This window comes from Protopterus annectens, chromosome 9.part0, assembly GCF_019279795.1.
Source record: "Protopterus annectens isolate FY-2018-M chromosome 9.part0, PAN1.0, whole genome shotgun sequence".
NCBI classification, from domain to species: Eukaryota; Metazoa; Chordata; order Ceratodontiformes; family Protopteridae; genus Protopterus; species Protopterus annectens.
Window position 1 is genome coordinate 172,676,467 of NC_056743.1, and position 12,817 is coordinate 172,689,283.

A 12,817-nucleotide genomic window follows, 5' to 3' on the forward strand; every position below is an offset into this window, starting at 1 on the left:
TGAAAACATTAATATAAATAGTGTCTTAAAAATGAGACAAGCTAGATTGTAACAGCTTAAAATTTTATTTAGTTATATTAATGTTGGTTCTGTTGCAATTTGAGTTCAGTTAGATACGCTTAAACTAAGGAATGTTTCAGGTGAGATTATACTGAATCAGATATAATAACTTTTTTTAATTGGAACACATACATATATAAAAAAAGTCTTTTGGTTTTATTTACTATATGCATTAAGTGGTCCAGGTTTCTTTGTTAATTCAATGAAAAGCCATTTCTATGATAGTTTTTATATGTAGTAATACTTTTTACCTATGAAAAAGTTTATATTTATGTATTTTATTGAAATTGGTTTAATTAATTAGGTCATGTGACCTTGTGAAGAGTATAAATTACTAGAAATGGAGTAGTTATCTATTTTACCTTGATAAAGCTCGGTAGTAGCTGAGTGAAAGCGCTTGGTTGTATATTTTTATTGCACTCAGCATCGTGAAGTGGAATTAATAAAAGCTTTACTATCAGGCTGTGTTTGTGTTGGTTTTGGCCACTCAAAAGGAATTTGACAATAATACTGCCTGGTTGTAGCTTTCCGGGTCCTGTTGCGCTGGACTTTGTTACTTCTTGGTTCAACTTGTTCTTTTTGGTTTTATAGGCTTAAAATGGCCCACAAGGGCAGCCAGCCTACTACTAAACTATGAACCTAATGAACCTATTAAGTAATTGCCTTTGCACACTTAACTAGAAATGTATACAGTTGCATAACCTCCTCTGCTCATATGTTTTCCACCCTATGCACAAACATAAAATGGGACAAGTGAACAGTGCAATAAGTGTACCAGCCAGATGGCAAGACCTATACAGCAGACATCCAGGAGTAAATGCGCAATAAAAGTGTAACTGACAGCAACTCCAGTCTCCATGCATACATCTAAGTTTTATTGGTCATGTACATACATGGCAATCTGACAATAGTCATATCCCCAGCATTTTTTTCTGAAAAGGGTATCCTCACAGTATTAGCAATTTTTCACATTGATATCTTCACTGCCATTTTACCCCCCCTTCCCTCATTTTCTACATGGGGTAGGGGTGTTGCATCAACTGGTGCCATCTCTCTCTATTACCACACTCTTAACTTCTTCAACAGACATGTCTGACTATCATAGGTCTTGTCTCATGCAATCCATCCATCTCTTTGCTAGACATAAAAACACAATGCTTCCAAGTAAAGCACTTCTAAAAATCACCACAGCACCCGGCAAATAAAATACCACTTTATTACGATAGCTGAGTGCTATCGTTCAAAACTAGACTTCATCAGAACTAGAGTAAATACATTTTTGATTCCTTTTATATACAATTTGATCCAATAAGAAACTGTGATCAATTAAGTAAAACCACTTAAAATAACATCAGCAAAATTTAAAGGGCACTGTTTTAAAGAATGGTGACATAGGAAAACTATAAAAGTATAACAGTATAACAGTATACATAACAAAAGCCACTGTAAAACCATTATTAGGTACAAGTGAAGGATGTAGGGATTATACTTTATAAGTTATAGTTTTATAATTTTGCTGACCTTAATTTTAAGATGGAAACAATGCAAATTACCTAATTTAAACCAGGAGGTCTGCTGGGTTGTAGATACAGTTGCCAATAGAGTTAATGATACTCCAGAAGTCTTCCTATTGTCCCACTTTTGGATTTTTGTATACCTGTTCCGAAACTGAGAATTTAAAACTACTATTATTACATTCTCTGTGGTGCTTAACTAAAGAATTAGTATCTACCTCCCGTGTTCACAGATGTGCTTTTTAAGCACCCTTCCAGTTTTTCCAACATAGAAAGCACCACAGTGGCAAACACAAAAATAGACCGCCCCCACAGAATTACAGTTATAATAATGTTGTGATATTCTCTCTCTCCCACGACTAGTCAAAAATATTATTTCCTTATTACTAATGCAGGCTCATTGCTTGCAACTGACACATTTGTGGGTACAGTTTTTATCACTGTTGTTCCCTTCTTTCTATCAACTTTATTGGATTCGTAGTAGTTCTTTAAACAAATCCCTTTCTTATAAATGAACTTCAAATCATTTTTAAAAAGGTCTAAAGTACCAGGCATCTTACTATTGTAATAAAGTGGTATTTTACTCGCTGGGTACTATGGCGATTTTTGAAAGTGCTTTACTTGGAGGGATTGTGTTTTTTTATTTCTTGTTTTTTTTCTTCTTTGCATTTGCCGCAATTTGCAAGTAAGTCTTTGATATACTTGTTTCCTCTTGCCTTCTTCGAAATGGTCACATCTTGCAATATCACAATTTCTCATACTAATCCATGTTTCACATTCAATCAATTGTGCTGTCAAGCTTAAGGGATCTATATCTGTCACTGAAAACATTAAGTCTAAAATTAATTCTTTCAAACTCCAAAGATAATTTAAAATTCAACATGAGTAATCATCTTTGAACTATGACATACACAACTTTTTCATATGGTCCAGGCAGAAAACATGGTTTTGCTAAGAATTTATGCTTATGCAATTAATAGAGTGAAAATCATTTAATATTTCATCCAATAATCATAACTTCTTAACTTTTGAAGATCGTACAGCTGGGTTACTAAACTAAGAGCCATGCAACCATACATTAAATTTTACCTTTTCTTTAGCAGGCCCAATTTTGAAGGTCATATGGTGCATGTGTGGAGGATAACTTGCATTTATAGGTCCTCTATCATGTTGTGACTTTTGTATGAGTAGCAATGTACATAATTATGCAAAGAAGTTCTTTATGCCAGCTGGAAGATTTTGCTACAAGTGACTACTGCTACTGACTACACTAACCTCAGAGTATGTACAGTGCTTGCAGCATTGTTAAACTGTGGTACCTACACACTCAAGATTGTTACTCATTTCCATAACATAGTTAAGATCTACAATTTCATATTCCTTGGTTAACTACTTTCCAACACACCCTATAAAAGCATTCCACACAAAGCATCTAATAAGGAATTTTCTTAAACACATGCAGTGCAGTTGGGGAGCCTTTGGATGCAATGGAAAAAACAGTACATTTTCTGTAATTTACATACCTGTTTCAAGGTGGTGTGCTGATGCTGCATTATAGCCCTATTCACAGTTGACTTGGCTGTTTTTTTCCAAACACAGACTTTTGCGATATTTCCATCTGTGGAACCACACGTGTGTTTAAACGGCCATTCTGGTAATGTTGGCTTTCTCTTCTTTTCACACTTTAGTTTCTTAATACAGAGCTGTTCAGTGTCCATTTTCTTCTTTAGTAACGTATCACTTTTGGTAATGGATGGGTAAGTTCTAATACAAGCTGTAAAGTTTAAAGGATTATATGGATCTTTACATGTTAAAAGTGATTCCCATAACTTGCTATAATCTTCACTCTCAAAATCATCATCATCAAAACTGTCATCACTTGAGCTCAGATCATTAGTAACATTGTCACAATTTTTAATAATTCTACAAAATGAACTGCATTCTTCAAAATCCCCTATATTCCCAAAGCAATTCTCTAAATATTCCAAATGTACTAATGACGCCTTTGCACTTCCAGCTTTACTTCTACTGTCCAAATGACTGTAAAAATTCTTGCATTGCATAAATGAATCCAGGTCTTCTGGTTTGTCCTTCATGTAGGTCTTGCCTCTAAAAGTGATATGATGGTAATTAACTTCCCAGTCATCTCCATCTTTACTAAAAGTGTAACCTTTACAAAAGGGTTGCACATCTGTTCCTGCTTTCGTAACTATGACATCCTTTTCTGATGACATTTTACTGTTTTTACCACTGTTTACACTAGGAATGATGCATGCAGACTTATTTTCATTTGTTCTGACATTTGAAATACAACCCTGAAAGTTGAATAGCCTGTAAGGATCACTGCACTTAAGAAAAGAGTTCCACAGTTCTTCATCTTCTTCGGTGTTCCACTCACTGAGACCTTCTACAGAATCATCAGAAATAATACTGTCACTTTCATCATCAAATGTGTTTAAACATGTCAGCACCTCATCAGAAAGTTCTCCACCAACTCCATTCCAAACACTGTTTTCAGGAAGCTCTCGAGGATCTGTTTGGATTTGTGAAACCAGGCAGTCAGACTGTGATAGTCTGCTACTCGCTACAGTGCAGCTGTCTATAAAACCTGAACTGGAGAAATCTGCAGAACATTTGATAAAAGCATATTTACTTCTAGATTGGATTGCTATAAAACTGTTCATAAATTTTAGTTTTTTTAGGAAAGGTCTGAATAAATATTCAAAAACACAGTCTCTTAGAAATGATAGGTATGTTTCATTGGTAACACTGTTCTCAGAAGTATTTGTTTTCTCATTTTTGTAGAATGGATACAAAAAGAAAAACAATTTGCTGTGTTTAGCTTCTACAACGCCACAAAAATGTGTTTGCTCTTTTGCAGTAGCATACTTCGCTGATTTAAACACCTGCAAAGCTAAATGCAAGAACAATTATTTATTATAGTTGCTGTTATTAAGTATTAATTATTATTATTATTATTATTATTATTATTATTATTATTATTACGGGATAAACTTCCAAGCAGAAAACTAACTTCATTCAGACAAGCAGGGGACAAATATGATCAGTTCAGAATGTTAATGGAATGTCAATTACAAATAGTGATACTAAAATTGTCATACTTGCTGTCTGAATGGAAATTTTCTCTCTGGACCTTCAATTAATGGTGTGTACCTAACAGAAAAAATAACTAAGACAAATTTCATAATTTGGACACCAACTATATTTAAAATAATAATAAAATGCAAGAGGAGAAAAAAAAAAAAAAAAGATTCTTATTTCAGGTACTTACCATAACAGTATCTTTGAGACTTTGCTCTGGCTTTTGAAAACATGAAGATTTTTACCTCCCTATTATTAATTTTCTTTTACCAGCTTTCTGTTACAGCACATTAGACACCAATACCTTTCTTGTCCCTTACCCCCTTATTATGTGGGGCTAAACAGGGACCCCTTGAAGTCCTTTCCCAAAGTGCCCTCATACAAAATACAATTCCCAAAGACTATCACATTATGTACAGATGTTGAAAACTGACAACAAAAGAGCACACAGAGGCGAAACAAGCACAGACAGTGGGAACTATTGAGTGCAACAGCTACATTCTAAAGAAACATAAGAGTTACTTGCTAAACTTGCAGCCAAAGGGAACTACCAAGATTATCAGCCATATCATCCAGTACTGGTGGGAGACTATAAGTGTACCCCATTAAATAGTTTCCCCAAATATCTCACATGGAAATTTGTGACTGTTCATCCAACTACCCAGACTTGTTTTAAAGGTTGCTGGGGAAAGCACCCAATTTAAAATATAACAGCAGGATATATACATATCTTAGGTGTGCAGCTGTTGCATGCATACACACCGTAATATCTATCGCTACAGATATATATCTATATTTATATTATATACATATATATATATATATAAATATATATATATATATATATATATATATATATATATATATACACACACATACACGTGTGTGTGTGTGTGTGTGTGTGTGTGTGTGTGTGTGTGTGTGTGTGTGTGTGTGTGTGTGTGTGTGTGTGTGTGTGTGTGGAATAGCTGCAATCAAATATTTTTTTTTGGCCAAGTCACAGAATAATAACGAAAAAACTTCAAAACACAAACCAAAACAGAGAGAGGAAAATGTCCTGCTTCACTGCAAGAACCATGTTTTTCTTCTTATAGCCCTTGATGATATGCGATCCTGTTTAAGGACTTATTCATAACTTTTACAAAGAAAATTGTGTCATTTGTAAGGTTTTAATCCCTGCAACTGCCAAACATCCCCAAGCATTATTTTTATCTGCACTCAGAAACTTGCACCATGGATCCTTCTGCTTGCTCTGATAGCCCCTGCAAATAATTAATGTTTTAATCCCTGCAGCTGCTAAACAATCCCAAGTGTTCTTTATCTGCATTTGGAACCTTGCACCACAGATTTTTCTGCTGTGCTAGCCCTGCAAATATTTAATGTTTTAATCCTTGCAACTGCCAAACAACCCCAAGCATTCTTTTTTACCTGCATTTGGAACCTTGCACTCTACTAGCCCCTGCAAATAATTAATATTTTAATCCCTGCAACTGCCGAACAACCACAAGCATTCTTTACCTGCATTTGGAACCTTGCACCACTGATTCTTCTGCTCTGCTAGCCCCTGCAAATAATTAATGTATGTTTCAGACAGATCTTCTTAATTGTATGTTATCTGTTTGCCCTTAAACGGCATCCTTGCACATCACAAAGGTTCACTTCCCCTCCCCCATTAGCTTTTACTCTGTCTCTCATTTCTGTGTGTCTTGCAATTGTTTTATGTTCCCATTTATCCACAATTGGACTGTTTCACAGCCTGGTCTTTCTTTTATCCTAACACTGAGACCAAATGCATTATGTTCTCCTACCTAGTTACTCAACCTTAGTTCTCTGAAGTCCCAATAATATTTCTATGCCCTGTAACCTTATAAGTTCAATTATTTTCTGCTGCATTCCGCAGAACTTGATTTACCCAGATTTTCCCATGTCTCACTGGCAGCATTTATCTATGGTACCACTTTACTTCTATTTTACAGTCAACCTTTCACATAATAAAATTTTTGATTCAGGTTTCTGAATTAGATTCCCCTTTCCCGTGCTCTTTCCCCTATAAATTACCAATCACCATTATTCCCATGCAAAGAAAAGTTTTTGCATAAGCTGCCATGTACTTGATGATTGTTTTCTTACAGCAGCTCTGTGCGATCCAGGTTCAGCCTGCTCCACATGGGCTCACTCCACTCCCCAATCCTACCCCCAATTCCCACCCACCCCACTTCAATTGCTTTTATACTAAACATAACCACACCTCCACCAACACATCCTCCAATCAAATCAACTTTCCACTTAACCCCTAACTCCACTCCACCCCTAAGCAACTGTAGTTATTACATCACTAAAACACACCCCTTTCAACCTATATTCATCCCCTAAGCTACTCCACTCCTCCCACATCTCTTTTCTTTTCTGTCCTTTACTCAATTTAACCTCACTAAATATGACACACGTCTACCTCACAATACTCCACCTCTTCTGGCTTACACTATTTCACTCCTTACATACGGGACATCACTTAAACACCCTAACAGTAATACAATCAGAAAATCTACCTTATCCAATCCAAGCTTAGAAATACAAATAAAAAGCTACTCTAACATATTAGCTAACCTCTGAGTCACACATCCTTTTATTCTTTAAATATAAAATATAACAACCCTACTACAACTCAAAATTATTGCACCTATCCTTTCCTTTTCAAATAAATTATAAAATCCTCTCTATTATTTAAGCCTGGAAGGAAACACACATTTAATCTGATCTGCCAACAGTATTCTAACCACCCTAGTTCTTCTTCTATGTTGACTAAGCAGTCTGTATTACCCAATGATTCTAATACTAAAAACTTAAAATCAATATTACATTTCTTATTTTTATAATGTTTGCTCAGGGCATTTCTCTCATCTCCACTTTGGACTGCATATTTATGTTCATAAACTCTTTTGCACAATTCACAAGTTGTCCTTCCCACATAAAAAGATTTGCAGTCGCAACACACTATTAAACAAACCCTCCAGGCTTAAATAATAGAGAGGATTTTATAATATATTTGAAAAGAAAAGGACTGAAACACTAATAGTCCGTAGTTTTTAGAATTTGTTTGTATTTATGTATTTTAAACTTATGTGATGCTTTAATTGTTGTAGTCATGTGATTTTTGATTGGTGCATATGATTTAATATAAGTGAAGTTTGTAAAAGCGAACATTAGTCTGAAGATGTCTCTATATGTAATTTTATGAGATGAAAGTGCTCACTTGAGTTTTTTTTTTAATTTGTCGTTGTCTCCTATTAGCCTGAGGTACTTTATTGGATTGTAGACTTGTACAATAGTACCCTACTCAAAGCCTACCCCAAAACTTTAACAACGGTGAACTCATTAACACCCTCTTAAGATTCAATAATACTAAAAAAATTGTATTATTATCCTGTACACCCTCCCCTGTCACAATATTCCCATACTAGAGGACATCCTGTCCTTTGTATCACAAAATATATCCAATTAAACTATAATCATGGGTGCTGTCAATATCAATTGGCAAAGCTTAATCTCAGACTTCCCTGACAATAGTCTAAATCTATTCAGGTTCACCCAACTCATCATAACATCAACTAGAATTCCAAAAGCAACAAGCAACAAACAAGTTTAGACTGGATTTTAGTCACAGATCCAAATAAATATTCCAATCCCAGTACACTCCCAGATATATTAAGTGACCATCTACCTGCATATACCTACAGAACAACCTCCCAATCACCCAAAGGCCATAATTATAAAACCTCCCTCAATCTAACTTAAACCCACAACACTTTACAAATATACCAAAATCCCTAAACTGCCCATACTGAAAACATCACTCCTAGATGACGCAGCCAATTACTTTAATAAACTTTTTTGGAGCACCCTTAATGTGGCATATATTTTAGATTAACACAGAAACGCACTTTATGGGTGTAGTTCTCTCTTTTGAATAGCAAGATCATAGAAAAAAAGTGAAATTCTTGGGAAATTCATCAAAAGCACTCTTTCTCAAGTGCTTGAGTTGTTGATAAGATGAAGATTGAGTGTATGTCGGTAAAGCAAGTGTGGATCTGGGTTTTTAATACTGAAACTTTCAAATAAACTGAAAGATTTGTCATTATGGATAGGAATGTGTGTGCACCTGTCCAAGAATTTATGGGTTACAGTTGGAGCAGGATTGAGGGAAGGAGATCAATTTAGTGCTGTGTGTGCATGTGTGTGCGTGGAGGGGGTGTTGCTGCTGCAAGTGAGGTGTGTCTGAATGTTTTGTATAGTGACAGTGTTTCCTAAGGTAGGGTGTATGGCTGAGGTTAGTGTAAATTAGTGACGGGGGGGCTTATACAAACACTCTATATAAAATAATGTCTGAGGTCCCAATTGAACCAAGACCATGAATCTCGGAGCCAGATCTTTTACCACTTACCCACCATGCTCATCATGGTAAGGACTTCACAAAACTAGTGCATCTGTCTCAAGCAGAATAAATACAGATCCAAATTAAGCTTTGATCCAAACACCAAACCCAGTCAATAATATGTGGCCCAGGGAGCTAGTCACAGCCACAGGATTTCCATCTAAGAAAGTGGTTCTGAAAAAAAAAGGCAGCTGCCAAACTTGGTCTGGTAGTGTGACACTTGTAAAAGAGGTGTACTGTGAGCTTCATGACAGCAAACAATGCAAACAGAAAACCACTTGGGCAAATGCTAAAGGTTAATCTTGTTATCTGTTATTCTTCTCATAGCAAAGATTATGTGAGTATTTTCTAAAGTTAGCTGTTCTGTTGGTATTGTACAGTGTGCAGTAAATGCTTCTCTGGGTTGGAATAGTTAGAAGGAAAATATGAAAAGAATGATCTGGTTAAGATCAAGACACTAATAACCAATCATGGGGAAGAAACCTTCAGTCAGTACTCAAGAAATTTTTGACAAAACACCAAGTAAGGAAAATACAAAGGCAAAGTGGGAAGCTCTGAAATTCTATAGGTCAATGTAACTACCACAAAAATATGATCTCCAAGACAAATATTTTCCCTTTGTCAAATGAGCCTGATCAAAATGAGGCTTGAGATTTTCTAACATAAAATGCAGGTTCTTTTGAAAACAGTATCTAAGAGCAGGGCCTGTGGTGAAAGGTACCCTTCAGAAAGGTTGTACATATACTAACAGAGGTCAAGGTATTACCCCCCCCCAACACACACACACGCACACACACACACAGATACACACACCCTGTGGAAACTGTATAGGAGGGTCAAATGTATATTGAATGCACTACAATTGCTCTAGCTCAAACAACAAGGACAATTTCCCTAGGACTAGACAGGGGAAAGTGCATCTAAGAAGCTGAACATTTATCCAACACTAGAGAAGTGCACCTTTTCCACTTGTCACAGGTAGTTCTTGTACCTGGATTGTTCATAGGATGCTTCAAAACATAAGTACATTTGTTCAAAAGAGCTGAGAAAGAAACCTAAATTGTAAGCCTGACTCTAGAAACCTGAAGGTTGGTCACAGGAGACACACAATGATTGGGAAGCATTTTCTTTCTCGAATATTATTACCATTTAAAAAGTATTACAAGTCATAAGGAAAAAAACAGAGAATTTTTTAGAACAAATTAGCCACACAAAAGAAAAAATATATAACAATAAATTAAACTAGTTACAAAGCTGTCTACTTAAAAATAATTAGTCATTCAAAATATAATTCTACTTCATGCCATTTTACAGTAAATTTTCCCAAGTATTTCTATAATGTTTAACTGGAAATTGGTCGTGATGTGAAGTGATTCCATCAGTTCTCATCTTGACTGTAGACAGTTCCAGCTGAGAAACATTAAGTGCAATATTATTGAATTCTTTACAATTAAGGAGAAGTCTCAATCTTCCAATTCATACTAAAATCCATAAAAGTGAGCATTTTGATATGGGGACACATTTGGGTAATGGAACATTAAAAAACAAAGATTTAGTTAACTGAAATTTGTCATTAAAAACAGTTTGCAAAAAAATTCATTTTTTTCCCAAAATGTTTTAAGTGATTTACAATCATAAAACATATGCTGCCAATCTGCTTTCAATTTTAATTTACATCTGAGACACCCAATATCTTGTTTAAACATTCCATTTTATGAGGATTAATAAAGGTTCTACATATAGATTTCCAAGAAAACAACTTCCATTGCAATGAAAGAGCTGTTTGCTTTGAAGAAATTAGCATTAACCTTCTATCATTTTCACTAAGAGGTTAATTATGTATTGATCTGTAAATCTCAAAATTATTTTAATACAGTTTTGTACTTTGATAACTTATATTTTAGATAGGTGCCTTTTTCCTATTACCGTATGCTTTTCTATAATAATCAAATTCTACAAATTTGTGGACAGTATCCTTGATAGATACATGCATTGACTCTAGTTTACTAACAACAGATTGCCTTACAGCTTGCATTTCTAGTCAAACTTCAATACTTGTATCATATTTGCTCATAATGTATTCCATAGAGAGAACTTTTCCAGAAAGCATTAGCTGATGCCAATATATTAATATTTTCCCACAAGTATAATCATTTTAGAGACATCAAAGGTGTTAATGTTATTCTGTGTCCAAGCTATAGGGTAGAATAGAAATGACCACACTCTAAATCCTGTGATTTTATTCAGAAAATTTTTAAATATATTTAATGCAACCGCATACATCTATCTCCAAAACATATTCCCTTACTAACCAAAGTTGTTGGATAATATTTTACTAAACTGAACTGGGAATGAGTGATTTTAACCAAATATGTTTCCACCTTGCAGAATAAAAATAATTTAACCATAACATTATTGTCTTAATAATGGATGGTAAAGCATACATTTCTATGGAGACAAATTCCACCTGTTGTCCAATCTTTTAGATGGTGATTTAACACTATTCTAGGTTTATTGGATACCATAAAAAAGTTTAACATTAGTTTACTCAATAGATGTATACATTCTTTAGAAAGAGGAAGAGAAATAGCTTGTATACAGTATAATAATATTTTGGAAAAAAATAAGCATTTTAATTAAGAAAAATCTGTCTTCCAATGTAAAAAAATATTCCATCTATTCATAACGTGTTTTGTTTTATTTAAAAAATTAGTATAATTAATATTTCATTAATATCATTTGATAACATAATCCCTAGATACTTAATTTTATTATCTAGAACTATATATTTAGAAAATGTCTTATCCATGTTATGGTTATTACAATTTATAATTACTATCTTAGTTTTATTTTCATTAAATTTAAGGCCAGAAATGAGTTCCATTGTCTCAAATAAATCTTGTAAAGAGCTGTCATAATCCTTTAAAGTTAACAGAATATCATTTGCAAACAAATGAATTTTAGAATTTAAATGATTACTAAACTGTATACCTTTGATGTTAGCATTCAATCTAATACAATTCGCAAATGCTTCTATGACCAGCACAAATAATAATGGAGGCAGCAGACATCCTTGCTTAGTACCTTTAGTAATTGCAATTGGCCCAGATGTATGTGATCCAATCTTTATATAAGCTAAAGTATTTTGATATAACAATCTAATTAAGTTTATAAAATCTTGTAAAAAAACATTCTCCCAAGGCCAGCAGTAAATAATCCCAGTGAACTGAATCAAAGGTGTTATTAATGTCTACATTTACTAGGGTCAAACTTCCTTTTGCAATATTAATCAATTATTGTAACTACTCTCTTAATATCATATGTGTTTCTATTCAGTATAGAACCAGTTTTATCTTCATCAGCAAAGGTAGAAACTGTTTAATTCTGACAGCATGTAATGCCATAATAATCTTATAACCAACATTTAATAGGGATATTGGTCTATAGAATGAACACTCTTTTCCATCTTTATCCAACTTTACAATTGGAGAAATGAATGTACATTTCCATAATGAGGGGATATCTTTGCTTCTTTAGCTAATGGAAAGACTCTTAACAATATTGCCAAACCTTCCTTGGGTAATAGTCTATACATCTCCCATCAATTCCAGGTGCTTTGTTTAATTTTACTTTATTAATTTCAAATTTAAGTTCTGACACTGAAATAGGTATATCTATTAGTGTGAGCTGGTCTTCTATAAATTTATTT

General features: G+C 34.2%; 1 protein-coding gene across 1 annotated transcript in view; it reads right to left on the reverse strand.

Annotated features, from left to right (window-relative positions):
• The window catches only part of LOC122811115, a 106,680-nt gene that overhangs the window by 72,343 nt on the left and 21,520 nt on the right, over positions 1-12,817 (reverse strand). Inside the window, exon 2 of the mRNA XM_044082712.1 lies at positions 3,098-4,488. Coding sequence (XP_043938647.1) covers positions 3,098-4,488 — 1,391 coding nt within the window. The remainder of the gene's footprint in view (positions 1-3,097; positions 4,489-12,817) is intronic.